This window comes from Camelina sativa, chromosome 12 (genome assembly GCF_030686135.1).
Source record: "Camelina sativa cultivar CO46 ecotype springtype chromosome 12, ASM3068613v1".
NCBI classification, from domain to species: Eukaryota; Viridiplantae; Streptophyta; class Magnoliopsida; order Brassicales; family Brassicaceae; genus Camelina; species Camelina sativa.
The window spans coordinates 32,137,985-32,165,655 of NC_141891.1; the positions used below are offsets into that span (position 1 = coordinate 32,137,985).

At 37.1% G+C, this 27,671-nt stretch overlaps 3 protein-coding genes and 1 pseudogene across 3 annotated transcripts; 3 read left to right on the top strand and 1 right to left on the bottom strand.

Moving 5' to 3' along the window:
• The first annotated feature begins 7,301 nt into the window (after positions 1 to 7,301).
• LOC109125272 (putative aquaporin NIP4-1) lies at positions 7,302 to 10,418 on the top strand. The gene is made up of 5 exons (XM_019233886.2): positions 7,302 to 7,610; positions 7,713 to 7,937; positions 8,345 to 8,542; positions 9,798 to 9,859; positions 10,069 to 10,418. The coding sequence occupies exons 1-5, from the start codon at positions 7,479 to 7,481 to the stop codon at positions 10,301 to 10,303; spliced, it is 852 nt and encodes a 283-aa protein (XP_019089431.2). The 5' UTR covers positions 7,302 to 7,478; the 3' UTR covers positions 10,304 to 10,418.
• Positions 10,419 to 17,232: 6,814 nt separating this feature from the next.
• Positions 17,233 to 18,743, top strand: LOC104733894 (putative aquaporin NIP4-2). Its single transcript, XM_010453419.3, has 5 exons — positions 17,233 to 17,449; positions 17,564 to 17,788; positions 17,937 to 18,134; positions 18,249 to 18,310; positions 18,406 to 18,743. Exons 1-5 carry the CDS (start codon positions 17,318 to 17,320, stop codon positions 18,641 to 18,643), a joined length of 855 nt encoding a protein of 284 aa, XP_010451721.1. The 5' UTR covers positions 17,233 to 17,317; the 3' UTR covers positions 18,644 to 18,743.
• Positions 18,744 to 22,244: 3,501 nt separating this feature from the next.
• On the top strand, positions 22,245 to 24,758 carry LOC147932884 (uncharacterized; annotated as a pseudogene).
• Positions 24,759 to 25,278: 520 nt separating this feature from the next.
• LOC147932885 (uncharacterized) lies at positions 25,279 to 26,987 on the bottom strand. Its single transcript, XM_087477213.1, has 4 exons — positions 26,796 to 26,987; positions 26,359 to 26,655; positions 26,127 to 26,266; positions 25,279 to 25,774 (listed from the first exon to the last, which is right to left on the bottom strand). Exons 1-4 carry the CDS (start codon positions 26,985 to 26,987, stop codon positions 25,279 to 25,281), a joined length of 1,125 nt encoding a protein of 374 aa, XP_087333339.1.
• Positions 26,988 to 27,671: the final 684 nt, after the last annotated feature.

A 27,671-nucleotide genomic window follows, 5' to 3' on the forward strand; every position in this document is an offset into this window, starting at 1 on the left:
TCCATCAGTCTGGAGATGATAAGCTGTACTCATATGCACCTTAGTGCCCATCTCTGCCTGAAATGCCTTCCAGAACACCGAAGTGAACTTAGAATCTCTGTCAGACACAATGCTCGCTGGCACCCCATGCAATCTGACTATCTCTCTCACATACTTCTTAGCCAAGACCGCTGCTCCATCAGTCTTCTTAATGGCCAGAAAATGTGCTGACTTAGTCAACCGGTCCACAATGACCCAAATTGCATCAAAGGTCCGTGACACTGGCAATCCTACCACAAAGTCCATAGTGATCATATCCCACTTCCACTCAGGAATGGGTAAACTCTTCAGTAACCCGCCAGGAACCTGATGCTCAGCCTTCACTAGCTGACACACATCACACCTCGAAACCCAACCCGCAACATCCTTCTTCATCCCGACCCAATGATAATACCTCTTGAGGTCACGGTACCATCTTAGTCGCTCCTGGATGAATAGACAACTTGCTCGCATGAGCCTCTCTCAGAATCTCCTGCCTCAACTCCTCATCCTTGGGCACACACACACGACCGTGCACCAAGATAGTCCATTATCTGAGACCTGATACTCTGAATCCACATCCTTAGAGGCATTCACCAGCCCCAAATCCTTCTCCTGAGCCAACCGCACTCTACTCAGAAGATCTGCTCTATCTACTGCTTCCAAATCCAACGGTTCCTGTGAAACAGCACATAAGCTCAAAGCACTGATCTCCCCTACCTGAGACTCCATCTCATGCTCCTGAGCCGAAGCTACCCTCTTCCGACTCAGAGCATCTGCAACCGTGTTAGCCTTACCAGGATGATAGGCTATCTCCAAATCATAATCCGCCACAAGCTCCATCCACCGTCTCTGTCTCAAATTCAACTCAGGCTGAGTGAATATATAGTTCAGGCTCTTATGATCTGTGAACACCTATACCTTTGCACCATAAATATAAGATCTCCAAATCTTCAGGGCAAAAACTACAACACCCATCTCCAAATCATGAGTAGGATAGTTGCATTCATGCACCCGCAACTGCCGTGAAGCATAGGCAATCACCTTCCCATGCTGCATCAAAACACACCCCAAACCAACTCTAGATGCATCTGTATAAACCACATAGGGTTCTCCCTGCTCAGGCAAAGCCAACATTGGCGCAGTAGTCAACATCTCCTTCAGGCTTGCAAAGCCTTCCTCACACTCTTCTGACCAGACAAAAGGAACATTCTTCCCTGTCAACTTAGTCATAGGACGTGCTCTGCTTGCAAACCCCTGCACAAATCTCCTGTAGTAACCTGCCAATCCAAGGAAACTCCTGATCTCTGTGTCATTCTGCGGTCTAGGCCAATCTCTGATAGCCTGAATCTTCTCTGGATCTACAGAAACCCCCTCTGCAGAAACAATGTGACCCAGAAAGCCCATCTCACGCTGCCAAAAACTACACTTGCTCAACTTGGCAAACAACTTCTGCTCCCGCAGCTTCTCCATAACTGCCCTCAAATGCACTGCATGCTCCTCAGGACTCTTAGAATAAACCAGGATATCGTCGATGAAAATGATGACAGATACATGCAGAAACTCCTGAAATACACTGTTCATCAATCTCATAAATGCTGTTGGCGCGTTAGTCAATCCAAAAGGCATCACCACAAACTCATAGTGCCCATACCTCGTCCTGAAAGCAGTCTTCCTCACATCTGCCTCATCTATCGGTATCTGATGATAACCCGATGTCAGATCTACCTTGGAGAACCAAGTAGCACCCCTCAACTGATCCAACAACTCATCGATCCTAGGAAGAGGGTACTTGTTCTTCACAGTGACCCGGTTCAAACCCCGATAATCAATGCACAACCTGAAACTCCCATCCTTCTTCTTCACAAACAACACCGGCGCTCCCCACGGTGATACACTAGGACGGATGAATCCCTTACTCAACAGATCCTCTAGCTGCTTCTTCAGCTCTGCCATCTCTGCTGGAGCAATTCTATAAGGAGCCTTGGATAACGGTGTCGTCCCCGGTTCCAGTTCAATGGTAAAAGGATCCGACCGAGATGGTGGTAATCCCTGCAAAGACTGAAACACATCCTCAAACTCCTCCACTACCGGAATACCGCTAACCGTAGACTTCTCCACTGACTCTGGCATAGATATAGTAACCAGATAAGCCTCACGGCCCTTCTCGATCATCTTCCTAGCATGAATGGCTGAGATCACGAGACTCCCCGAAGTCGGTCTAATACCCCGAAAACCAACTTCCCTCCTGAACGCTCAAACTCCACTCTACCCTAGCAATCCAAATGCATTCTATGCCGATGCAACCAATCCATCCCGAGAATAACATCATACAGCTCCACTGGACTGATAAGCAAATCTGCTGGCCACGACTCTCCTGCGATCTGAATATCAATTCCTCTAGCCCGTCCAATCACTCTCAGGAACTCACCTCCCGCAACCCTGACAACTCCTGCACGCTCTCCAGGATCCCCACTGATCCCCGCACACTCTGCACACTCCGGAGTAATGAAGCTATGAGAAGCTCCAGAATCAAACATAACGTGGGACTTAAACCCGCCCACCAACAAGGTCCCTACACAAACCTCATGTGTTGAGAACCTAACACTTTATTAGAGGAAAACATAAAATCTGACCCTACTAAATTCACAAAGATTAAGTACCAGAAATTATACATGTGATCGCCCCGGCATTGGTTCCACCAGTCTCTACTGTCGTGTAAACCCGTGGCCCCTGCTCCATCCGTACCACCTGCTGACCTCCAAGCTGCACCTGCTGCAACGCTGCCACTGCTGCCGGCTGCAACTTGGGACAAAAAGGTCTGATGTGCCCTGTCTCCCTACAATGATAACATACCCGAGGTCCTGTTGTCGGAACACTCCTCTTGGGACAACTAGCAACCCTGTGATACTTGCTCCCACAACCGAAGCAACCCGCACCACTCGTCTTCTGCGTAGCCTCCCACTTCCTCTTGGTTCCCTGAGCAGGCCTACCGCCCCTGCTAGAACCACCCTGCTGCTGAGCCTTACTAGGCTGAACTGCTGGAGCTACCGCCACTGACTGTGCCCGGATATCCTCCTCAATCTCTGCTGCAGTCTCAACCAGCTCTGCACGCGTAGCATAACTCCTCCCTCTACAATGAACTCTCAAGTCATCACGAAGAGCCCTCAAGAACCTTCTGATCTGAGCCTGCTCAGGCTCCATAGCCCGACCCCTATAACAACAAAGTCGACTGAACTCCAAGTCCAGCTCCCGCACTGACCGCGTCCCCTGTGATAACTGAAGGAACTGCACCTCCAACCGGTCCAATGCCTTTCTAGGAAAATACTTGCGGTTGAACTCCAAGACGAAGTCAGCCCAAGTCATCTCCCTCTGCACCCTCCTAGCAACCACTGATCTCCACCACAACTCAGCATCACCACCAAATAGTAGACCCCTATGTCCACGCAAAACTCCTCAGGACATCTCAGAGTATGGAAGTTATCCACACTCGTCCTCCATGCATCCGCAGCAGTAGGATCTGTACCACCCAAAAACCTCTCAGTGAACAGACCCTTCATCTCCTTGAGCATAGCCAAATAACGTCCATGCTCTCCCACATCCGCAACCACTGGCTGCCGCTCCTCCGCCACCACTGGTGGCACTACCTGAGCCTGGGCCGGTACCACTGGTGGTAACCGCTCTAACACCTATGCTAGCATAGCCGCAAAGTCAGTACCAGGGACCCCACCCGCTGGGACTCCCACACCCGGAACCCGAGCATCACTGGCCACTGGAGCATCAACACCGCCCCTCCTGCCACACTCACGGAATCCCCTGGAACACCCTGCGACTCGCCAACACCCTCAGCTGTCACACTCTGGTCCTCGGTCTCACTAATCACTGGGACTCTGCCCCTACCCCGACCACGTCCGTGTCCACGACCACGTCCGCGTTCACGACCTCGACCAGCCACAGCCTCCTCTCTAACCATCTGCACTACCATGAACAGAAGGCTAAGCAAATAATTCCTAATATCACATAGAAACATAAACTCACCGTGAAATCACACACTCGGCTCGAAGAGGATGTTCTAGGACTCCATGACACACACAATTGACTAACTCACATAATCAATCAAAGCATGCAAATCCCAAACATCTACAGCACAAAGCCTAGTGAACCCAAACCTAGAACCGTAAGGGCTCTGATGCCAAAATGAAACGACCGACCTTTTTTTTTTAATAATAAATAATAAGTAATAATATATATAAATAAACTACAACTAGTGGTCCCATATCCACTAGCCACCTAACCACAATCACAATCAACAGCGGAAATAACAATACCAATAACAAATCCAATAACATTCCAATATCATAGCATAAGCAATATCCAAATACCAAACAACAGGAAACTTGAAACCGGCAACCTAGCAATGTTTCTAATGACTCAACTCTAGCAATCTAGCAATGCCAGACAACATCCAATCGAGTCCCTAGAACATCCTCCTCTTCATTGCCTTGATTCCACGATCACACTTTGCCTTTACCTGCACACCACAAACAACAATTGAGATGCGTAAGTATTATCACAAATACTTAGTGAGGCAATCCTCCCATCTACTATCTATACACACAAGAAACATTGATTCCAAAGTTCCAAAACAAGCAACAAACAAACACACAAACCAGGAAATCAAACATCGTCTCACTGGAAGGGAGGTGTCGACCGACACCAGCCTAGTGTCGATCGACACTGGCTCAATGGTGTCGACCGACACTACCCCACAGTGTCGATCGATGCCTGACTTGCTGGTGTCGACAGACACCAAATGGTATTGACCGACACCAAATGGTGTCGATCGATACTCCCTCTGCAACTGCGATCCGCGCGAAGTCGAGATTCGAATCTTGCTCCCAATCTCCTCCAAATCGTCCAATACTCAAAACCCAAGCCTTATACCTCCGTAGGAACCTGTATCAACCAATCCCAGCAAGAAAAACACACAAACAAGCAACAACAAGCAAGAACAAGGGAATCAAAGGCTTAGATTAGCCATGGTCATGCACTCACCTCTTTGAAGGAAGATTTAGACATAAAGAAACGAATCCAACACTCCCAGTAACCTTCCAACACGTTCTTAGCCTTGGATCTTCAATCCCACAGCAAGATCTCACCAAAAACACCTTGAAATCTCAAAAACTCTCTCAAGAACCTTAGGAACTGTTTTTCTCCTTTCTTTTTCTCTCAAACGGCGCAAGACAACCAAAAACACGATCCTAGGTCGTTTTCTTTCTTTTAAACCTCGGTCCAATGGTTTCCTTAAAGCAAACCGAACCAAATCGATCAAAAATCCAATCTGGTCGAACCGGAAATAAGTGGTGTCGACGGACACCACCTTGGTGTCCATCGACACCCATCCCCAAAAACCAATTTTTGATTCGCGGATGCTACACTATTAAAAAAAAGTAAAAAAATATAATAATAATGGACGTGTGATATTCTTCTATACATACGCCAGATCACTTCATGCATAAACTATTTGTAAATTACATATATAATTTTCCTAACAATTGTTTTACGTACCAATGATGAAGGGCCTGACAGGTTTCAACGCTGCAGTTGTGGTTACAGTTGCGAAAAATTACGAAAGCGGGCAATTGCGGTTTCAGGCGTTATTAAGTGTTTTGAATGACTAGTTTAAAGGTTTAAAATTGGTGCGTTTGTGGGATGTTTACGACTGGTTGACCAGCGGGTGCAATAGCGGTTGGAACATAATAAATGTGATATGTAATATATAAATGTTTAAAACACCAAAATTTTTATTAAACTTGATTTATAATTAAAATTAATTAAAACAATACTAAAATAATTATTCAAAAAACAAATAAATTTCATTTTGAAATACTTATTCTTTTATGCATTTGGCTTTTCACCAAAAATTTAGTCAAGTAATTTGATAAATGACAAAACATATGCTTTAGATCGTAGATCTTTTTTCTTTTTTTCTTAGATCGTGGGTCAGTAGTTGCATCGGTAGGAATGGTCAAGTGAGAGTTGAGAAGAGTCACTGGTGATTTGTTTTAATATTTTTCACAAATAATCTTATTTTCTTAAATTTCTGATGAAATATTATATTTATTTATAATTTTTTGAATTTATGTGTGATGTGCCATTAAATTTACATAAAGTTTTCTGGGTTATTGTTAATTGGAATATTATTTTCTTCTAATTGTTTATTTTATAATCTCTGCAATTGTATCCGTATTTCATTTTCTCTCATCCTTAATGAGTAAAATGGTTAGATAGAAGATATTAAAGAAATTATCATTGATTTCTTTTAAGCTTTTTTACAAAAGAAAAAAAAAAAAAAAATCCAACAGCAATCGCCCGCAACCGTAAACGCTTGCGGGAAGCAGCTTTTGGAATTCATTGGTTTGAAGCGGTTGAGAGCGATTAGGAGCGATTGGGAGCAATTTGTGTGATTGATTCCAATCGCTATCAACCGCTACCACTTGCAAACGCAGCATTTACAGAAGATAGCGGGAGAACCAGTCAACATCTAAGTAATCAAGATATGAATTCTTGAATTGGTTTTGGCAAGTATGACAAAGCCATCGTTTTGACAGTTTTCTCGCGCATTATTTTGCTAGGAAGATAGATAAGGTTTGCCGTAAAGTTGACTTAGAGAAAAGTCTTGTGTTGTTTGTATCGAAAAGTTTATCTATATGAAAAAAAATATGATGACACCACAATCTCATAAAAACTGCAATTTTGATACTCATTCACATAACATGATTTCTCAAAATTAACCTTGTTGGAAGAAAAGAGGGTTCACTGTTTTTATCTTCTTTATAGCTCTTTGAATTTCAATGGATTATTGAATTAAGAAGTGGAAGTGACTTTGTTTTATACATAGAATCGAAGATGATAAATGTCAACGAAGAAAAATGATCACATATATTCAATACCAAATAATAGATTTGTTTTTATGTTTCGGATACGTACTCTTTAAAATTTATAACATCCTGCTGACACTCATGTTTACTATAATTTGCACTCATGTTTAAAAGTGGTTTTGTTTCTTCTACTTTTGTTGATAAATTTCTATTAACAGGTCTACGTAGCTAGGGGAATAATAACTCCTATAAATCTGCAACTCAAAGCTAAACTCCTTTAATTAGCCTTTTTGCCTCTTTCACCCATCTCCACTTAACGCTAAGTCTGATCCTACTTTTCATCTGTTACATCCAATCACAGCTCTCATTATTCCAACTCGTTAGATTTAATTCATTCCTTTTGTGATTGGTTCAAATAATATTTCACATAAATAAATAAATAAATTACTCTCCAAATTTTCTAACCACTAAAATTGTCATTTTCGTTTTTATCTCAAATAATAATCTCTCTACTCAACTTTTTTTCTTTCAAAAAAAGTGTATCTCTAAGAATATTCCATCAGAAAATTATCCATAAAAATGACTTCCCATAGTGATGAAATCGAAGAAGAACAAATATCAAGGATTGAGAAAGGCAAAGGCAAAGATTGCCATGCAGGAATCGAGACGGTCATATGTACTTCTCCCAGCATTGTCTGCCTTACCCAAAAGGTTGAAAAAAACCTAAACTTATTTGTTTTATCGCATAGATATAATGATAATAAGTATTTTTGCGCAAATTGATTTGTTTTTTTCTTTTGAAATTGATTACAGTTGATAGCGGAGATGATTGGGACGTATTTTATAGTATTCTCTGGTTGTGGAGTGGTGGTAGTGAATGTGTTGTATGGTGGAACAGTAACGTTTCCAGGAGTTTGTGTAACTTGGGGTCTCATTGTTATGGTCATGATTTACTCTACCGGTCACATCTCCGGTGCACATTTTAATCCTGCCGTTACTGTCACTTTCGCCATTTTCCGGCGGTTCCCTTGGTATCAGGTCATTACACTCTCTAATTCTCTATCTCGACTTTGAATAAAATCTACGATTTTTTCAGAAACAAGAATTACTTCGTGGTGTATATCCGAATGTGAAGAAAATGAGTTATCAAAAATAAAAAAGTGAATTGACAAAAAAGAAAAAGGAAAAAACATTTGCATTCTTTTATATAATATAAACGCAAACTTGTAGCTATTCCAAAATTAAAAGCAAACTGGTAGCAGATCTGTCTGTAGAGATCGGATCATCGACATATGCTAAAGACATAGCATGGCTTAATAGTAGCAATTTCGTAGTTACTTTTTGCAATATTTTCGAACAATGTGTGATGTAGTTTAAATAATATGAGTTAATAAAGTGCAAAAAAAAAAAAAACAGTGAATCTAATTGTATAATGTTCTGAGCAGGTACCATTGTATATAGGTGCACAATTTGCGGGATCGTTACTAGCGAGTTTGACACTAAGACTAATGTTCAAAGTCACACCCGAAGCTTTCTTTGGAACCACTCCGGCTGATTCACCTGCACGAGCACTCGTCGCAGAAATTATTATCTCATTCCTCCTCATGTTTGTTATCTCTGGCGTAGCCACTGATAATCGCGCCGTAAGTAAATTATCTATATTAACATTTTTAAAATACATTTTGTGTTATGTCCTTTTAATTTTGTTTATTTAAAAAGTTATTTATAACATTAACCCGCAAAATTTCTCCAAAACTAACATTACTACAGATTTTGTTTCATAAATATTTTACATTTCATTCCAACTAAATTAATAACAACAATCGATATGGAAATAGAAACTATCATATATTTACCCACACATTCTGTTGTGTTTTCAAGATATTCTATATCTGAATCCTTCACAAACAAAGAAAACAAAAAATTTGATTCCCATTTTGTTTTCCAAAACCTGTGAGCTTTGATTCTTTACGTAAGAAAAACTTCGATTGACATTTATTTAAATATTATAATTAACATATATAAACTTAATAAAATTTTTAATTATTACGAATATGTAAAATTAAAAAAGTTTAAAATACAATATAATGTGGTTAGGTAATAGATGAGTTATAAAGAGGACATGTTGGAATTAATAAAATATTATTAAATTTATGTTAACACGGGTTAAATCCTCATTTAATTATATATCAACATTACTAATATTAGAATATTTGACATAAAATCAAGTTAATTTAACTAAGATTGTGTAAAATAATTAAATCATTAGGAAAAATACGACTTAATCACAGCCTATAAATTACTTATTATGTTATTTAGATCCCTTATTTTTTGTTTTAATAACTAAAAATCAAAATAGAATCTCAAACGCTAAACAAAATAAACTAAATATAACAAACAAATTGTCATGAAGTGTATTGCGGGTTAAAAACAAAACATAAACATTTATCTGCACAACAATCAGAAAATTTAGTTATGTCTCTATTTACAAAACATCAAATATTTAACAAATAGATACAACATAAATATAAATTATAACAAAAATTCTATGCCCGTGGTGTACCGCGAGTTAAAATCTAGTTCATATTGGTAAATTATTATAACCAAAAATAGACACAAAAATTATTTATGACATAATTTTAAGAAAAAAATTCAACAGTTGGAATCGCTTGCTATTCAATATTGATATTCTCTAATAACCTCTGATCAGTATATATATATATATATTATTTTGGGCAAGGTAATTACATTAGGTTATAATTTTAGTCATACTTTGTTTTGAAATATTTTTAAGATCGTGGTATATATAAAACTTATAGGGAAATACTAGTAAGGCAAGAAATATTTTATTTTGTACTTAATATGCTTGTTGGATTGTTCATAATATGCTTTTAACAGGTCGGAGAATTAGCTGGAATTGCAGTTGGGATGACTATAATGTTGAACGTCTTTGTGGCCGGGTAAAAATACTCATTTTCTATATTTAGACAACCAACGTAATTCATAAGATTCGTGGTTTCCAAATTTTCATTTTTATACACAATATTATTAAAAATAAAGCTTCATATAGTATAACATGAATGCTCATGATTTTACATGCTTTCGGTTTTGGTTTTTATTTCTGATTAAAATTTTGGTTTATCTTATATCATATGTTAAAAAATGACAGACCAGTGTCGGGAGCATCAATGAATCCAGCGCGAAGTCTAGGACCAGCGTTAGTGATGGGAGTATATAAACACATATGGGTTTACATTGTTGGTCCTGTCCTCGGAGTCATGTCCGGAGGTTTTGTTTATAACCTTATCAGATTTACCGATAAGCCACTCCGAGAACTCACTAAGAGCGCTTCTTTCCTCCGTAGCATTTCCCCAAGCCACAAAGCTTCTAGTTCCAAGAGCTAATCTTTATTCTCTCAGTGTTATCTTATTGTGTTACTCTTTTTCTTTTGAATATTTGTATTCTTCTGTTAACTTAACTTTAGTTTAATCTAACATAAACTCAGTTATTCAAACAAAACACGTAAATGAAATAAGCCTAAAAACAAATATAACTTATTACTACTAATAAAAGGGACAATTTGAGCTCTTCAACACCATCCACATCAGATTTCTAAATCTTGATTCTGAAGTTGCCACGTCAGCTTATATTTCTAAATTACTCCCAAGTTTACACGTTAGAAATCAGTCAAACATTATCGAGACTTTTTAACATCAGGAATTAGGGGTTCAACCAATTTAAAAGTGCGATTTCCCAAGAATTCTAATTTTTTCAGCTTTCTTTCATTTCCTGGTTACTCTTTTATAAGTTCATCGTGTTAGGATCTCATAAGCAAGACTCTCTCCACATCTCCGGTAAGTATCATTACAATATTTCTCCCCATCCTCAACATAATCAGTTTTGGCTTTAAATAGAAATCAAATCCCGCAAAAGCAAACAACAACGAAACACAAAATCAGGTAGTGCTTTTCTTAGAATCTCATCTTTCTCACCGAATGATGGAAGTTGATCGGTTATTTCCGACAGATACCAAAATTTTGTCAATATTTATATTCGTCAGTTTTCTGTCAGTTATTTCTGACGGATTACTGACGGATTTAAGATTAAAACTCTTAATTTCATAATTTTATTGACAAATATGCATATAATTTGTATTATATACTAACCATGAAATTATTTGTGAAAATAAAAATCTATATGATTAAATTAGAGAAAAAAATAATTTCAAAGACAAATGGCAAATACTTACCCATAATATGTAATACCATACCATAAGTCTTTTTAGTAAACAACCTATTTTCTATAAAAACACAAATTTTGAAGAATGTTGTTTAAAAGAAGATTAGTTAGGCATTGAAAACTCATCTTTTATACATTGCTTATAAAATAATGCATTATGGAGCTAAGTTAGGAAGATTTTACACTATCTTATTATATAAAGTTTGATGTCAAAATTACTCATTAACAAGATTGTGACATGTGTCAAATATATTGATTAGATGTTGACATGTGTCAAAAAAAAATTCTTTTTTTTATAAACGTAGTAGGGCACCTAATTATATTTACAGAATTTTACATTTCTATATTTTAAAAAATTATTTTTCTAAATCAAAAAGGAAAATAAACAAAATCAATATATTTTCTATTGTATGATAATATTATTTCTTTCATAAAACTTCAACCAAAAATAAAATATACTACATAGTTCAAATAGTCATAAATTGTTATATTAATAAAATTTGTACATAGAAATTTGAGAAAATATTATAAAATAGAGCAAAAAAAACCTTTAAAATATTACATAATGAAACTGAGAGAGTATTAGGATGAAATATAAGAAATCCATATTCAATATTAAAATGTTACAATATAAAATCTAAAAACATGTATATTACTACTTAATTATTATCAATAATTTTTTTTAATTTTTATCCGCGTAATAACGCGGATCTTATCTAGTCCACATATAAACCATCAGTTATCCGTCGGTTATTACTGACGGATTACCGAAGGATCGAAAAAAAATACCAAATTTTGACACACTCGACGAAAAGTTAATATCTGTCAGTTTTCCGTCGGTTATTTCTGACAGATTACCGACAGATCAATAATTACCGACCAAAATTTGACACACGCGAAGAAAATTATATATCCGTAGTAATCCGTCAGAAAAACTAACGGAGTACCGACGAATTTTGTCCGTCAGTAAATTTCTGACGAACAACCGACAAACTAATCTTCTGTCAGATATTCATCGGTAATTACCGATGGATTAGTGCCGTCAGTAATTCCGTCTGTTATCGCCTTGTTTTCTTGTAGTGGTAGCGCCCTCTGGCGGACAATATAGAGAAAGTTTCACCGGCCGTTCAGTCACTTTCATCTTCTATTGAAGTATTTATTAGCGGCTGTTAGACGACGGAGCATGCAACTGATAAGCAAAACTGTGCCGATGTTAGGATTACGATTCAGAAATCAAACATATTTCATGTGCTTGAAGAACCATCGAATGGTATGACTACTGTTCCTTCAATTATATCTCTAATATGGTGAATTATGATCGTCTTGCATTTTGTCATCAGTCAATCGATCTTTCAGATCGATATATGCAAAGTAGATCTCCGATGATTCCGGAGGGTGATCGTATGTTTTGATGGCGCGGTGGTTGTTAAGAGTTGATAGGAACATAAACCATGGAAAGAGTAAAAGGTAGTTTCATATTTTTATCGATGTACCTACGGGAGTCAACTTCTGACGATGAACTTTCCTCAGAGATGTGGAGAGTCTCGCTTATAAGAGTTATTGAAGGAATGGTAGAAAGCTGAAACGTTTAGACTTAATGAGAATCTCCATTTTTCTTTGTTGAAACCTTGCAATGTTGCAACGTTGTTTGTTTTCCATATTTATTTGGACGATTTTGATTTATCATTTCTTGAAAAATAAACGATAACATAGTGAAATAATTCATCATTTCTTTGGTCATATGCTTGAGTGCAATGATTTCAAGCGATAATATGTCTCTTGATGTCAGGAACAAGTTTTCGGAGGGAGTCCTAGATAAAAGGTTTGAAGTACAAAAAACTGACATCTCATATTTGCTGTTTTGTTTCTCCTGTTTCAATCCAGTACTAACACACATTTTTGAATACGATAAACAACCTGTTACTTTTAGAAACTAACAATGATGTATAAAAATTAGAAAGTGCAACAGACCAACAGGCTCTCTTCTCTCTCCTCATCTCAGTTCGCCCTAGCCGCCATTCTCCAGCCGACGAAAGAGCTTCCGCTCTCCGGCGCTGGTGTAGCTATGGCTCACCGGCGTCGGACCCTGACGATGTTTTGCTGCCTAGTCTCTCTCCCGGAAAATCCAACTTTTTATCGTCTCTTGTTCTCTTCTAGACCGCGCATCCGGTTTTCTTGTTGGCGCTACTTCCGCCGTTCTCTGTCTTCTCCGTTCGTGTATGGAGTTTGTCTTACCGGGGTCTCCGGAGCCGAGTTGTGTACCGGTCTCCTCTCCGGCGTTTGCTCAGATGAAGCGGCGTCTCTTCTCAGATCTGGATCTGGATCTGGCTGCCCCTCAATGTGTTTTGGGACTGCTCGTCTCTCTGTTTCCACTCTCCATATTTCCTCCTTTGGTTCCGCTCCCGCCGTATCAGTCACTCCAAGGTACCAGTTTCTGTTGGTGTCTTTTAGTATGTCCTTTGCTCTTCCCCTTCTCCGCTGCCGCCGTGATGGTGTCTCGACCGTGGTAGGTCCTGTGCACAGGCCCCTGAAGTTGTTTTCTTGGTGGGCCTGGTCCAATACTTCTTGGATCTTTGTTGAAGCCTTTCGAGCTTGTCTTGATTGTGCATGTCTGCTCAGTGTTTGGCCGTTCGGGGTTTGTCTACGTCTGCGGAAGACACCGGTTTGGTTAGGAGTCGCCGGTGATAGAAGATCTTTGTGGTTTGGATACACTTCTATCCATTACCCTGAATGGACTGGATATACTTCTATCCTCCATCTTGCTTCTGCTTCTTTTTCCAGGTTTGTGGAGAAGAGCACTCAACCGCCATATTTGCTTCTGTGGTGCTTCATCGGCTGCTATTGTTGTGAGCGGCCAGCACCTGTTATTGAGGGGTGTTTCCCAGAGACTTCTTTCTCTGATGGTTTCGTTAGCTCGTCAGTGTGGTGCCCTGTCACATTTGTCGCTGCAGCCCAATTGTGGATTGTTTTATCTGCCCATGTGCTAGTTTCAATCTCGTGCAACATCTCATCTCATGGGTGTGGTGCTGTCCAAGGTGTCTTCTCACGTTTCTGCTTTATTGTTATCAAGGATCAAGATCAAGGATTCAACGATTTCAATTATTGTCGATGTGTTAGGATTACTTTATTCTATCAATCTATCTGCTTTTATTCGGTTATTGATCTTGTTTTTGATCAGGGAGTTTTAGCTTTGGTTCCTCCCTTTGTATCTTTTCCTCCGTTGAGGTTGATTTAGTATGATATAAAATCTTTGGTGCACAAAAAAAAAAAAAAAAAATGATGTATACATGATTTCAGCTCGGAGAAGAGAGAGGGATAACTTTCCAATACGGGTATAGACACCATCATAATTAGTTTCCAGCATCCGCCAAAAAAAAAACATCTGAAAGGTAATTAATCAGTGCTCACACGGGGATAGAGTTGACATAAAAATGAGGAAAATCAAAACATAGTCATATTATAAAATCTATAATATCTTGCTTTATGCTTATGAAAAAAAAAGTTTAATAAAAAAAGTCTACAATATCTTCCTTGCATCTATGTAACTATTCTATCGCATCGCAACATATAATTTCGTCGTAACACTATCGGAATTTTAATGTCCTTTTTCGCATAAATGAGGTAAACCCAGAGCCGTGCCTCAGTGTAAACAAAAGAAACTTTGGCCTACGGCCTCAAAATTTTGAAAAAAGTTGAAGACCTTTATTTTTACTTTGGACTATGTTTAGTTACTACGGCCATGTAGTTTCAAATAGTATATTTATCTTAGACCTTTAGTTTTCAATTGTTAAACCCACATAATTGCCACTAGGCCTGGGCACTAATATCCGTTACCCGTACTCGACCCGTTACTCGGCTCGTACCCGTCCCGAAAAAAAGGGTACCCGCAGCTTTAGGGTCGAGTAAAGGGTATTATAATTATATTACCCGTGAGTAAGGGACGAGTATAGGGTATTAGTTTAGTTTTCAATACCCGTCCCGTTACTCGGCTTTTTACCCGTTTTGCTACCCGACCCGTAAATACCCGTTAATATTTTGTATTATTATTATTATTATTTATTATTATTTTATAGAGTTAGAGTTAAAACCTAAGTTCAACTTAGCCTAACTGAATTAATATATTATTTTTATTTTCAAAATTCGTAATTTTATAACTTTTGGAACTATATATTGCATAAATTTATGAATTTTTCATTTTTTGGATTTCAAAAGATAAAATTATTATTGCGATTATTAACATTTTTTTATCGGGTACTTGTTTTCCGGGTAATAATAAAGGGTCGGGACGAGTAAAGGGTCAACTATTTTTTACCGGGTACTTGTTTCTCCGGGTACCCGTTATTTAAGGGTCGAGTATGAGTAAATTTTTTCTGTTACCCGTTAGGGTCGGGACGAGTAAAGGGTCGAAGAAAATTCAAGGGTACCCGTCCCGTGCCCAGCCCTAATTGCCACGTTCGATTTAAAGAATAAGTTATAAAATTACGGCAAACATTCATTTTCTACAGTTTTCTATGTATGCACACGAGACAAAAGAATTTACGTCTCTCGTTTTCTCACTTTATTTTAATTGATGTTACTAATTCTACACTTGAACATTTAGTCTACAGAAGCACCGGTTATTGTCATTATTAAAGTAAATGTCTAGCGAAAGGAAATTGTTTAGAAAAGTTGATTTTGAACGTTTAGTTAATGATATTTTACGGAAGAAAATTTCAGTTATATTTTTTTAATTAATTGTTTACTTTGTTAGATGACTGGTATTTACCATTCTTGACATTATTTTTTCTATGCATTGAAAAGTTTTTTTTACCGCCTCTGGCCACAGTTTATGTCCGCACGGCTCTGGGTGAACCACAAGCGCAGATTCTTCTTGCAGAAGTAGAAGCAAAGAAAATACTACATATTTACTCTGTAATTGGTTTCATATCTTTGTTTTTTCCATGAATAATTTCCTTACAGAAAGAGTAACTCCAGATCCCTTATACCATCAATATAGTACTTTGAAGCATGTGTTTATACTACTTTTCAGTGAGATATTATATGCCTAGCGTTTGTTAATCACACCAACTTGGACAAGAGCAATGCCATTTCACCTCCTCAATTGTGATGCATAATTGACCTTAGCAATGACATCTCATCTCTTCAGTTGTGGTGCATAATTGACCTTTAATAGTAAATAGAATATATATAGGATGCTTTGTTTCGTCTCTTATTTTGGGCATATATAGAGAGTAGTATGGTTTCTAACTCTGGATCGAATTTTAGATTTTAACGAACTCTAATCCACTTATCAATGATATTTGTTATATACTTTGTTGATTGATTCTTTTAAATATATGACATCCTAGCTTTGTCTTCCCGGTCCCTTGATAAAATGAGACATGCACATAAACAGAACTGAACATGCAATTGTGGGAGTCTAGGACCACAGCAAGTGACAGCGAGAGACGCACCATGTCTTAAGTACCGTTTAACGACATGAAAAAATATCTAACATTGATAAGTCTTACTACCTATTTCAGAATTAGCATATCCTGATATTCATATTGTAAGTATAGATGGAAAAACAGAACTTTTTTAAAAAAACAGTAGGTTAAAAATCTTTGTTCATAAAATTAGTTTACAATCCGCGCGTAGCGCGGATTAACTACTAGTTTAATTAAATAACAGTAAATTATTAACTAGTAAAACCGAACAAAAAAAAAAAAAAACGAACACAACTAAGATAATAAGATTGGTTCGGTTCGGCCAAAATTAGGCTATCCAATGCATTTATAAATTTTCTTTAACAGGTGAACGTAGTAAATTTTCTTTTTTTGGGCAGATAGGGTCAACATAGTAATTGAAGAAAGATAATAACGCATACAAACAAACATCGAAGTCCCTATTTGGCTCCTTAACTGTTACAAATCGTTGCCACTCTTTTTGACCCATTTTAACATAACATTCAAAGCCTGATCCTATTTTTTCATATATTACATCTAATTACAGCTCTACTGTTCCAACTCGCATTAGATATAATTATCCAATCATTAATTTCAACTAATTTCTGTTTCACATGTATAAAAACTCTTTAATCTCCAAGTTCTCTAACAACAAAAACATATATTTTCAATTTTCCCCTGAAAGAAAAATCTCCACCTTTTTCTTTTATCAAAATATAAATTTATCCAGAAAAAATGACTTCGCATTGTCAAGAAATCGAAGAAGAGCAAATGTCAAGGATTGAGAAAGGCGACGGCAAAGATTGCCATGGAGGTATCGAGACGGTCATATGCACTTCTCCCGGCATTGTTTGCCTTACCCAAAAGGTAACAGAACAATAACACTATATGTTCTATTATTTGTTTTATTGCATATCTAAAAAATGATAATAAATATGTTTATGCTTTTTTTTTTTCTTATTATTAAAAAATTGATTACAGTTGATAGCAGAGATAATTGGGACGTATTTCATAATATTCTCTGGATGTGGAGTGGTGGTAGTGAATGTTTTGTACGATGGGATAGTAACGTTTCCGGGTATCTGTGTGACTTGGGGTCTCATTGTTATGGTCATGATTTACTCTACCGGTCACATTTCCGGTGCACATTTTAACCCGGCCGTCACTGTTACTTTTGCCGTTTTCCGGCGGTTTCCTTGGTATCAGGTCAATACTCTTATCTACCCCCTTTTTTCAGTATGATCTAAATTGTTTCAAACGTAACGTTCAGTTCCAAGTTAAAATCTAAATGTATATATGATTTGATATTTGATAATTGAATAACGTATATATGATTGTATAATGTTTTGGGCAGGTACCATTGTATATAGGTGCACAACTTACGGGATCGTTACTAGCGAGTTTGACACTGAAACTAATGTTCACATTGACACCCAAAGCTTTCTTCGGAACAACTCCGAGTGATTCATCGGGACAAGCACTTGTTGCAGAGATCATTATTTCATTCCTCCTCATGTTTGTTATTTCTGGCGTTGCCACCGATAGTCGTGCGGTTAGTGTTTTCTATATCATCATCATTTGTTTGTTTCAACTGGTGCATATGTTTTACAATATTCATAAGTGGAAGCTTTTACGTTATTGAACTGTTCTTAAAAATTTTTGACAGACCGGAGAACTAGCTGGGATTGCCGTGGGGATGACTATAATTTTGAACGTCTTTGTTGCCGGGTAAAAACCAAATTACTATTTAACAGATTCTTCATTTAACAATTATTTCATATACTATAGGAAATATTAATTAATTTGGGTGTTGTTTATATTAGACCTATATCGGGAGCATCTATGAATCCAGCAAGAAGTCTAGGACCAGCAATTGTGTTGGGAAGGTATAAAGGAATTTGGGTTTACATTGTTGGTCCCTTCGTCGGAATTTTAGCTGGAGGTTTTGTTTACAACTTTATGAGATTCACGAATAAGCCACTTCGGGAACTCACTAAGAGTGCTTCTTTTCTTCGTAGCGTTGCTCCAAAAGACAATGATTCTAACTCTACTAAGAGCTAATCTTTGGTCTCTTTGTATCTTACTGTTACTTTTTTCTCCTCTTGAATATTTGTATAGATTCGTAAATTCTTTAATTAAGTTGATTTTTAGTTGAGTCAAATCTTTGCACCAAACAAAATAAAAAGTTGAGTCAAATCTATAAAAAAATCACGTCGTACTGTCACAACAAACATGTCAAGAGTTAAAAAAAGAATACGTTTGGGGATGGTGTTTTCCGACGGCTGTGATGCTCGGGAAAATAGCCATTTTATACCCGTACACCCTCAAAAAGTGCGAACTCCTTTCTGTACAAACAAGCAGGGCTAATTTAGACCTATACTCCAATAAATTTCAAATTTCATTATTATAAAATTGAGCCAATTTCAAAATACACGTTAACGGATTATTAGAGATGCTGACTCAAAATCCATGTGTGTTTTGACGTGCCATCGAAATCGCAAAACAGCGTCGTTTTGTTATGTTTTCTTCCAAAAAGTTTGTCAAAAATCCAATCCACACTCCAGTGGTTTGAACACGCGATCTGACACTTGATTAGCATAGGATGTAACCATTTAATCCCACAACAATACTCGATAGTATCATACAAATTTATTCTTATAAACCAAACGTGCCATCGAAATCGTAAAAAGTTGTTGAAAATCCACACTCCGGTGGGTCAAACCCGTGTTCTTAGACATTATCAACGTAGGACTTAACCAGTTGATCCCACAGCAATACTCGATAGTATCATACAAATTTATTGTTATAAACCTAAAAAAAAATACAAGTCCCAATTAAATGAAATGTCGTCGTTTTGAATTGGGGGAAAATTTGAAATCATAGGGTTTTTCTTCTTCTTCTTCTCTCAAATCGAGATTTGTGGTTTATTTGGGTTTTTTTCCTTCTTCTTCACTGGAATTGGGTTCGATAAACATAAATAAAATTCTTCTTCTTCTTCTCTAATACCGAATTACAGTGATTGAGAATGGGTGAGGGATTTCCTAAGAAGTGTCGTTGTGGAGAAAGTGCAGTAATGAAGACGTCCAACACGGTTAGAAACTCTGGAAGACTGTTTCATGCTTCTCCATTTGGAGAACATATAAGTGTGTTTTTTTCAATTTTGGATATTGTTTTGGTTTTGTCATTTTCGGATGTTGTGGTTTTGTCAATTTCGGATATGGTTGTGGTTATGTCTATAAGCTTTAGATAAATGTTACAAGACAATAGGGGTCATGTGCTCATAAGAATAAATTTGTATGACAATAGGATTTTCGACAATTTTTTGCGATTTCGATGGCACGTTTGGTTTATAAGAATAAATTTGTATAATACTATCGAGTATTGTTATAGGATCAACTGGTTACATCCTATGCTAAACAAGTGTGAGGTTGCGGGTTCGAACCGCCAGAGTGTGGATTTTTGACAAATTTTTCGGAAGAAAACATAACAAAACGACGCCATTTTGCGATTTCGATGGTACGTCAATACACATGTGGATTTTGAGTCAGCATCTCTAACGGTTGACTTAAATCTGTTAACGTGGACTTTGAAATTGGCTCAATTTTGTAAGTACCAGAATGAAATTTGAAATTTATTGGGGTACAGGTCGAAATTAGCACTGCTTATTTGTACAGAAAGGAATTCACACTCTTGGAGGATATACGGGTATGAAATGACTCTTTTCCTTGTGATGCTCAAGTCGGAAACATAATATAATGAAAAAGGGACCACAAATTAAGACGACTAGAGAAATGAAGGAATGTCTCGAAAAACGGGTGAAGAGAATGGTGAAGTTCACACCAGACAGAATCGTCAAAAAAAGATGGTTCGGGGCAGAGCCGTCACAGAGAATTATGAGGCCACAAGCCCAAAATGGCCTAAAAAATTTTTTTAATGAAAACACAAATAAGTCGGTGTTTTGAGGCTCAAACTCATGACATCTTAGACTCTCTTCCACTGCTTATACCACTAGACCAAACAAAATTTCTGTGAAATATGACCGATTATAGACTTATATAATTTGCAGTCACAAGCTGATGCTTCATCAGCTTGTGTCTTGGGCCGGCTTTGGTTCAGGGTGTAATCGATGATATAGGAGATACTTTGAGGTTAAGTGAACGAAAAGGAACATGTTTAGGTAACATGCATGGATGACCTAGAAACGGTTTTTGGGTGTGACAAGAATATGATTGTAAGTATGAACGAAAAATAGATGAGCAATCTCTAAAGAGTAGAGGAAGGGTGTTTGCTCTCTCTAGGGTGAGTGACTCATGCTAGAAGTAAAAATGAGTAAAAGTTCTGATCCCTCCCTTGTTGAAGAGAGTGTAATATTAATATCCCTACTATATCCGATAAAAAGTGGGGGTTTGGAACGGATCCGGGTCTATGTATAGGTTTGAACAGATACAATGCGCTCGAGTGTTTTTCACTTACCACTTTTGTTTTCTTGTGTCTGTAAACAAACAAACGGATCCTAAGATTTGTAGGTGACGTAGTAATACACCCAAATATATCTATATTATTTGATATAAAAAAGAGAAAGTTACTAGATTAACCCAATTTAAGGGAATAATTGCTAAATTAACTCTTAAAATATTAAGGTTAATTGGGTTATTTTCATGTCTAAACTACCCTTCAGTGCTTTGTTAGGAAAAAAAATACCATAATACCCTTATAATTTTTCCAGCAATGATGAGAGGGAAAATTACAAAATCTATGGTATGTGGTGACAGATTTATTTGACTGTTACAAGTTTTTTTTTTAAATGGCAGATTTACTTTGGCAGATTTATTTTCGTCGACAGACTTATAAAAAACAGTTGTTGACAGTTTTTTATTTACGGCTGATTTTTTTCCAACAACACAACAGACTTGTTATTATTTCTACCGGTTTGTTATAATTTGTGGCCGACTTTTTGTTTTAGTTGTTACAGTTTTTTTTGTCAAACTAAATATCTGTTGTAACGTGGCAGATTTTTTGAGAAAAAAAATTACTAGTTTGATGTTTATTGATAACAGATTTACTTTTAGTTACAACATATTTTAATAATTTACCAATAATCTGCCGATAGATAGCAGATTTTTAATCAAAATTTAAAATTGCTAGTTTGACCTACACTTTGTAGCATGTTATGGCAGATTTATTTTATGTTATGGCAGGTTTTTTTTGTTTCCAAAAATCTGTCATTTGTTAACAGATTTATTTAAGGAAAATAAAAATTTCTAAAATGACCTTACAAATTTGTTTAATGTTGTGACAGTTTTTTTATTTGTTCGATACATTTTTTTGTTATGACAGTTTTTAATTTTTATATAGTGACAACATTTTTTTTTGAACTATATAATGACAGACTTGTTTCATTGTTCCAGATTCATAGTTTCAGATTTTTTTTGAACTAAACATTGACAGACTTATTGTAGATGTGGCAGACTTTTTATTTTAGTTTCCATATATATCACGTAAACATTTATTTTTTAGGGTTTTCCATAAGCGGTTTCCTATTTTTTCTCCACCTTTTGCACGTCGGCGCCCCTATACTCCATTGAACATTGTTTTTTCCCTTTTGGGTTCACAGTCAATTATATCTCTCCTTTTTCGATCTTCTAAACGAGTTTTCTTTTTTTGGGTTTGGCATGGATCACGTGATTGTGGTCTCTGGCAAATGGATCTATGATGAAGTCAAGTGGTTGTTTGTTGTTGATAATAAGAGAGGGGGTCGAATTCTAGACCGTAACAACCAAATGAGTTACGATGATTGTATCCAATTGGTGTATGAAGATTACGGTTTGGATGAGAAAGTATATGATATTGGGTTGAGCTACAAGATTTCGAAGGTGTTATTACGAAAGTTACTGAGCGATACACCACCAGTATTTATCACCAATTCTCAAAAGTTTCATGGTTTTCTAAAGCAATTGAAGAGCGACACACTTCGACTTTGTGTTGAAGTGACGGCTAAAGTTAGGAGTGGATCGAGAAAAAGAGCCAGAGATGATAATTTGTTGGTTTAAGTAGATACTGAATTGGCTGACGGAGACATTACTAATGAAGATTCAGAAGTGGACGATGAAGAAATGAGATTTGATTACTGTGATGATTCTGATGGAATAGATTCTAATGATGAAAATTTTAGCTTGTATGGGATTCCACCAGAAGAAGAAGAAGAAAAACCTACTGCTATTTCACCAAATAAGAAGACAAGTTCATGTATATTCATTGAAGAACAGAAGGAAGATGATAATTATGCGAAGTTAGACTTGTCTTCTCTTAAGTTGGATGTTGGTCAATGTTATGAAACAAAGAAGCATTTGGAGACACGATTGCAAATACTAACCGTAGTAGAGATGTTCGATTACTACAAATATAAATCGAACCCAAGGTTGCTAATTGTCAAGTGCTGGGTAAAATGTTGTAAGTGGAGGGTGAGAGCTACAACATTAAAAGACTATCCAAAGTTTCATGTGCGTGTGTTTATTTCACAACATACATGTTCAGTGACAGAGCGTTCTTCACGTACCCGACAAGCAACTCATGAGATTCTAGGAGAGTTGTACAAGGATTTCGTTGGTGGAGTTGGGCCGAAGGTATTGCCAATGTATGTTGCAGAAGCGTTAAACAAACGCTTTCAGATCAAGGTACATTGCTTGGTTTAAGATTCAATATTTTTAACACAGTTTTAGTTTGTATAACGTTATCGTTAATAATTCGTTTTGCACAGATGGGATACTGGAAGGCGTATCGGACACTACGACATGCTCGTGAATTGGTCAGGGGTAGTCCAGAGAGTGGTTATATGCAGCTAAATACTTACTTGTACATGTTAAAGAGGGCAAATCCAGGAACATATATGCAGCTTGAACTTGATGATGCTGATAGATTTAAGTACTTGTTTCTAGCATATGGTGCAAGCTTGAATGGATTTCCTTTCATGAGGAAAGTGTTGGTTGTTGATGGTACTTTTTTACAAGGAAAATACAAAGGGACACTTCTGATGGTCACAGCTCAAGATGGCAATTTTCAGATATTTCCTATAGCATGGGCCGTGGTTGATGCAGAAAATGATGAATCATGGGACTGGTTTTTCAAGCAACTCCGGTGTGTGATACCTGATGACGAAGGTCTAGCCATAATTTCTGATAGGCACAAATCTATTGGAAAAGCAAGTAAGGAGGTTTATCCAAAGTCTAGCATGGGAATATGTACATACCATTTGTACAAAAATATATTGGTTCGATTTAAAGGTCGGGAAGCATTTGGTTTGGTTAAGAAGGCGGCGGATGCTTACAGAGTAGTCGATTTTCAAACCATTTTTGATCAGATTGAAGCTTTGAATCCTGCACTTCATCATTACCTTGTCCAAGCTGATGTGCGACTCTGGACACGTGCACATTTCCCTGGTGATAGGTACAACTTGCTTACTAGTAACATTGCAGAATCAATGAATAAGGTGATGTCACACGCTAGAAGTTATCCTATTGTGGAAATGTTAGAAACAATTAGGTCCATGATGACTAGATGGTTTTCAGAGCGAAGGAATGATGCATTAAAAATGACTACATCTCTAACTCGTGGTGCTGAGAAAGTTCTACAGGTATATTTTCTCTTCTTCTTGTCGTATATATTCTCTAATCATAACTTGTTGTTAAACTAATAATGATTTTATGTTGTTTTACAGAGTCATGTAGAGTATGCTAAGCTACTTACTGTGCAAGATATAGATGCTAATCAAGTACAAGTTACAAGTGGATCATCTCTCCACGTTGTAAATTTGAAATATAGAAGGTGTACATGTTGCAGGTTTGACTTGAAGAAGTTGCCTTGTGCACACGCGATTGCGGCTTGTGAAAAGAGGAACATATCTCGAATAAGGATGTGTCATCCTTATTTCCGTAGAAGCTACTTGTGTGATTCCTATGCAACTGCCATCATGCCAAGAGATTTTGGTACACCAGTTCCTGAACAAGTTGTGAGCAAGGTTGCTTTACCACCAATACCTAAAAACAAACCTGGAAGGCCAAAGAATTCAAGAATGAAGTCTGCTTTGGAGATTGCGATGAAAAGGAAAAAACCAAGAAAACAATACACTTGTGGTAATTGCAATCTAGTAGGACATAATCGAAAAACATGTAATACCTAGAGTTTCATTTTCATTTCAGTTTTAGTTTTTGTTTTTGTTTTGACAACATCATACAAGATTGGCTCAAGTTCAGTTTTAGTTTTTGTTTTTATTTTGCCCTTTGAATACACTACTGGTAATTGCAATACACTTCTGGTAATTGTTAAACTATCTTGATTTTGTTTTAATTTCGACTGTAATATTGTTTAGAGGAAAACATTGTTTACAGTGCATAATCGTTAGAAATGATACAAAAAAAAAACTTGTACAAGCATAATCGTTAAGGACACTACCACATGCTCGTTAGTTAAAAAAAAAAAAAAAGAGACAGGTACACCCATAATCGTTGAACTACTCAAGACACTTTCACCATGTAAGGTTTTAAACCCAAAACAAACTATCCCTCCTCACTCATCAATGACGTGAGGGATTCATCAATAAGGTGAGGAATTACAAAATGTTTAGGTTGAGACAAAATGTGAGACATTCTATGGCCAAGACCCTCACCAACTTCATCAAATAACTCACATGCAAGTTTTATCTAAATCGCCGGGATGTTCCTATCACATATCCCATCAAATTTTATCCCAAGGGCCAAGCACTCAATGTACTTTAGAGCAAACACACCACAATCACCTGGATCTTCATTTAATGGCAAACCTTGTGTCACTCGTTTCACCTCTAGCATGGCATAGCTCTTCTTGCGAACCTGTGGAGGAATTGCTTGGCTTAACAATGCAGGGATCATTCGCCTAAGTGCAATGCATTCTTTCACCAAGGATGGAATGCTATGATACACGTATATGGTTCTAGCTGGCAAGTCAATATCCAGAGCCACCCAATGATTTTTGTTGACAAAAAGGCGAGCGTATAAATGATCCACATCAATGTACCACTTCTTGTTTGTCTGCGACTCGACAGGAGCTAAACCATGAAGTGTTCCAAGTACATGTCTTTGAACAAGAAATTTCTTCGTGAAAGTGCAAACTGGTCGAAATCTTTCAATAGTGATGAGAGCATATCTTGATCCAAGAAGGCTATGCATTGGTTAGGATACTGAGAAGGATCACAGATGAATCTGTTGTGGAACATAGTCATGGCAGCGCCCATGTGCTACATTACAAGAAAATTCACATTAGAAATGACCATAACAACACCACAAAAAAAGCCAATAAAAACCAATATGTATACACTTACAAAGTCTTTCAACCATCCATAATTAAAACTAGGTCAGTCCAATCTTGGTGTCATAATCTGCCAATAAAATCTAACATCTGCATGCCCAGTTTGCAGAGGTGCCTCCTTGTAAACATGTTAACATCATAAGGCTAATGTGTACTAATAGGAAATAAAAAAACATAATGTAAGTATCATAAAGATAATACTTACTGATCAAGCTTCAAGAAATCCATATGTTTCTGTAACTTAGCATCTTCAGCTGGCTTAAGATGGTCATAAGACACATTGGAAGAGATTATTCGTTTCACAGTAGAGTTACCAACAAATGGATACTTTTGAGATTTCGCCAACTGCAGAACTCGTTTTGCTTGTGTCGTATCTCCATCCAAATTTTTTAAATGCTCTCCAAGTCGTGTCAATGTTCATCAAGCCTTTTACTAACCAACTGTTGTTGAGGGTCATCCCATGTATCTTCTGAACTAGAAGCCATTTTTGTATCAAGAGCAACAACTTTGTCAGTAATATCTTCAAGTTCATCACCATCAGCAGCTGGCCTCTTTCCCTTCTCCTTTTCAACCTTGACAGCAGCTGGCCGAACATTCTTGCGACCAAGTTTCTTTAAAACATCACCCACTAACTTCTTCTGATGATCTTGAGTAACATAAGTCTGCTCACACAGAGGAAGATCAGCAGATACTTCTGTTTCTGACTTCTTCTTTTTATTACTCACAGTGTAAACCTTCTTCACCAATTCATCTTATGATGTCTCTTTCATCTCTACCATCCAAGACTGCAAAATTTGAATCTGTTTTGAAAATCGTATTACAAAATTAGAAAAAAATTAAACAAATGAAAATTAAATACCAAAATAAAATTTACTGGTTGATGACTATGAGCTTCATCCTCTTCATTGTTGTTTGAAGTCGAATCAATTGGAACATTAGTGGGTTTTGTTTCTTTCATTCCTTTCAAATCTACCTCCACCATTTTAATCCTATCACTAAGCTTCTCATCTAACACACTCATTCTTTTCTCAACAAAAGCTTCAAATTTACCTTCTAATGCATCCATCCTTCTGATTAAATTCTTGCCCAAGTTGCTAAATGACTTATTCATTTTTTATATCATCCTCCAAATATCCAACAAGCTTTTTCCCTCATCTTCAACATCCTGCAATGATTAATTTGTTACCATATGTATATAGTTTATAACTTATCAAACTAATATGAATACTAACCTCCATGTGTTCCTTGCCTTTACTTTCCTTCTTGGTTACATCTTTTTCTCCTTCTTCATCAACGGAGAAACCAGCTTTCATTTTCAATTTCTTATCACTCCTTCGACTCTCGCCATTCTCATTTTCTTTAGCTTTCCGTTTGTTTTTTCCCATGGGCACTGTTTTCTCAACTTTCCAAACATCTGAAGGTAAACTATTGTGGACAAGATCAATAATTCAGTTGTCTAGCGCCGGATCCTTCTCCACGTCGTTACTCCATTTAGGATACATATTTTCCTCTGACACATGAACCATGTGCTTTACACACACCTACATACATCATAGAACTACAATATTAGTGTTCCTAGTCACAAAAAAAAACAGAGACAAATTATAAAACAAATGGTGTAGTAATTAATCTCAAAAACTAACCTGTCCATGTTTAGCTATCTCATTCTTTATGAATTCATCAATCTTGATACCTTTCCGGGTTGAGTGCCAATCAAGAAGTGGAATGCCAGTACTCGAAGATCTTCTCA

Excerpts from the sequence above, each read along its gene's own strand:
- LOC109125272 (XM_019233886.2), top strand. The coding sequence starts at position 7,479 with ATGACTTCCCATAGTGATGAAATCGAAGAAGAACAAATATCAAGGATT. Across the intron at positions 7,611-7,712 it reads TTGTCTGCCTTACCCAAAAG|TTGATAGCGGAGATGATTGG; the intron begins GTTGAAAAAAAC and ends AATTGATTACAG. Across the intron at positions 8,543-9,797 it reads TAGCCACTGATAATCGCGCC|GTCGGAGAATTAGCTGGAAT; the intron begins GTAAGTAAATTA and ends TGCTTTTAACAG.
- LOC104733894 (XM_010453419.3), top strand. The coding sequence starts at position 17,318 with ATGACTTCGCATTGTCAAGAAATCGAAGAAGAGCAAATGTCAAGGATT. Across the intron at positions 17,789-17,936 it reads GGCGGTTTCCTTGGTATCAG|GTACCATTGTATATAGGTGC; the intron begins GTCAATACTCTT and ends TGTTTTGGGCAG. Across the intron at positions 18,135-18,248 it reads TTGCCACCGATAGTCGTGCG|ACCGGAGAACTAGCTGGGAT; the intron begins GTTAGTGTTTTC and ends AATTTTTGACAG.
- LOC147932885 (XM_087477213.1), bottom strand. The coding sequence starts at position 26,987 with ATGGATGCATTAGAAGGTAAATTTGAAGCTTTTGTTGAGAAAAGAATG. Across the intron at positions 26,267-26,358 it reads ATGACCCTCAACAACAGTTG|TTGGCGAAATCTCAAAAGTA; the intron begins GTTAGTAAAAGG and ends CGAGTTCTGCAG. Across the intron at positions 25,775-26,126 it reads GATTTCTTGAAGCTTGATCA|CCTTCTTGGATCAAGATATG; the intron begins GTAAGTATTATC and ends ACCAATGCATAG.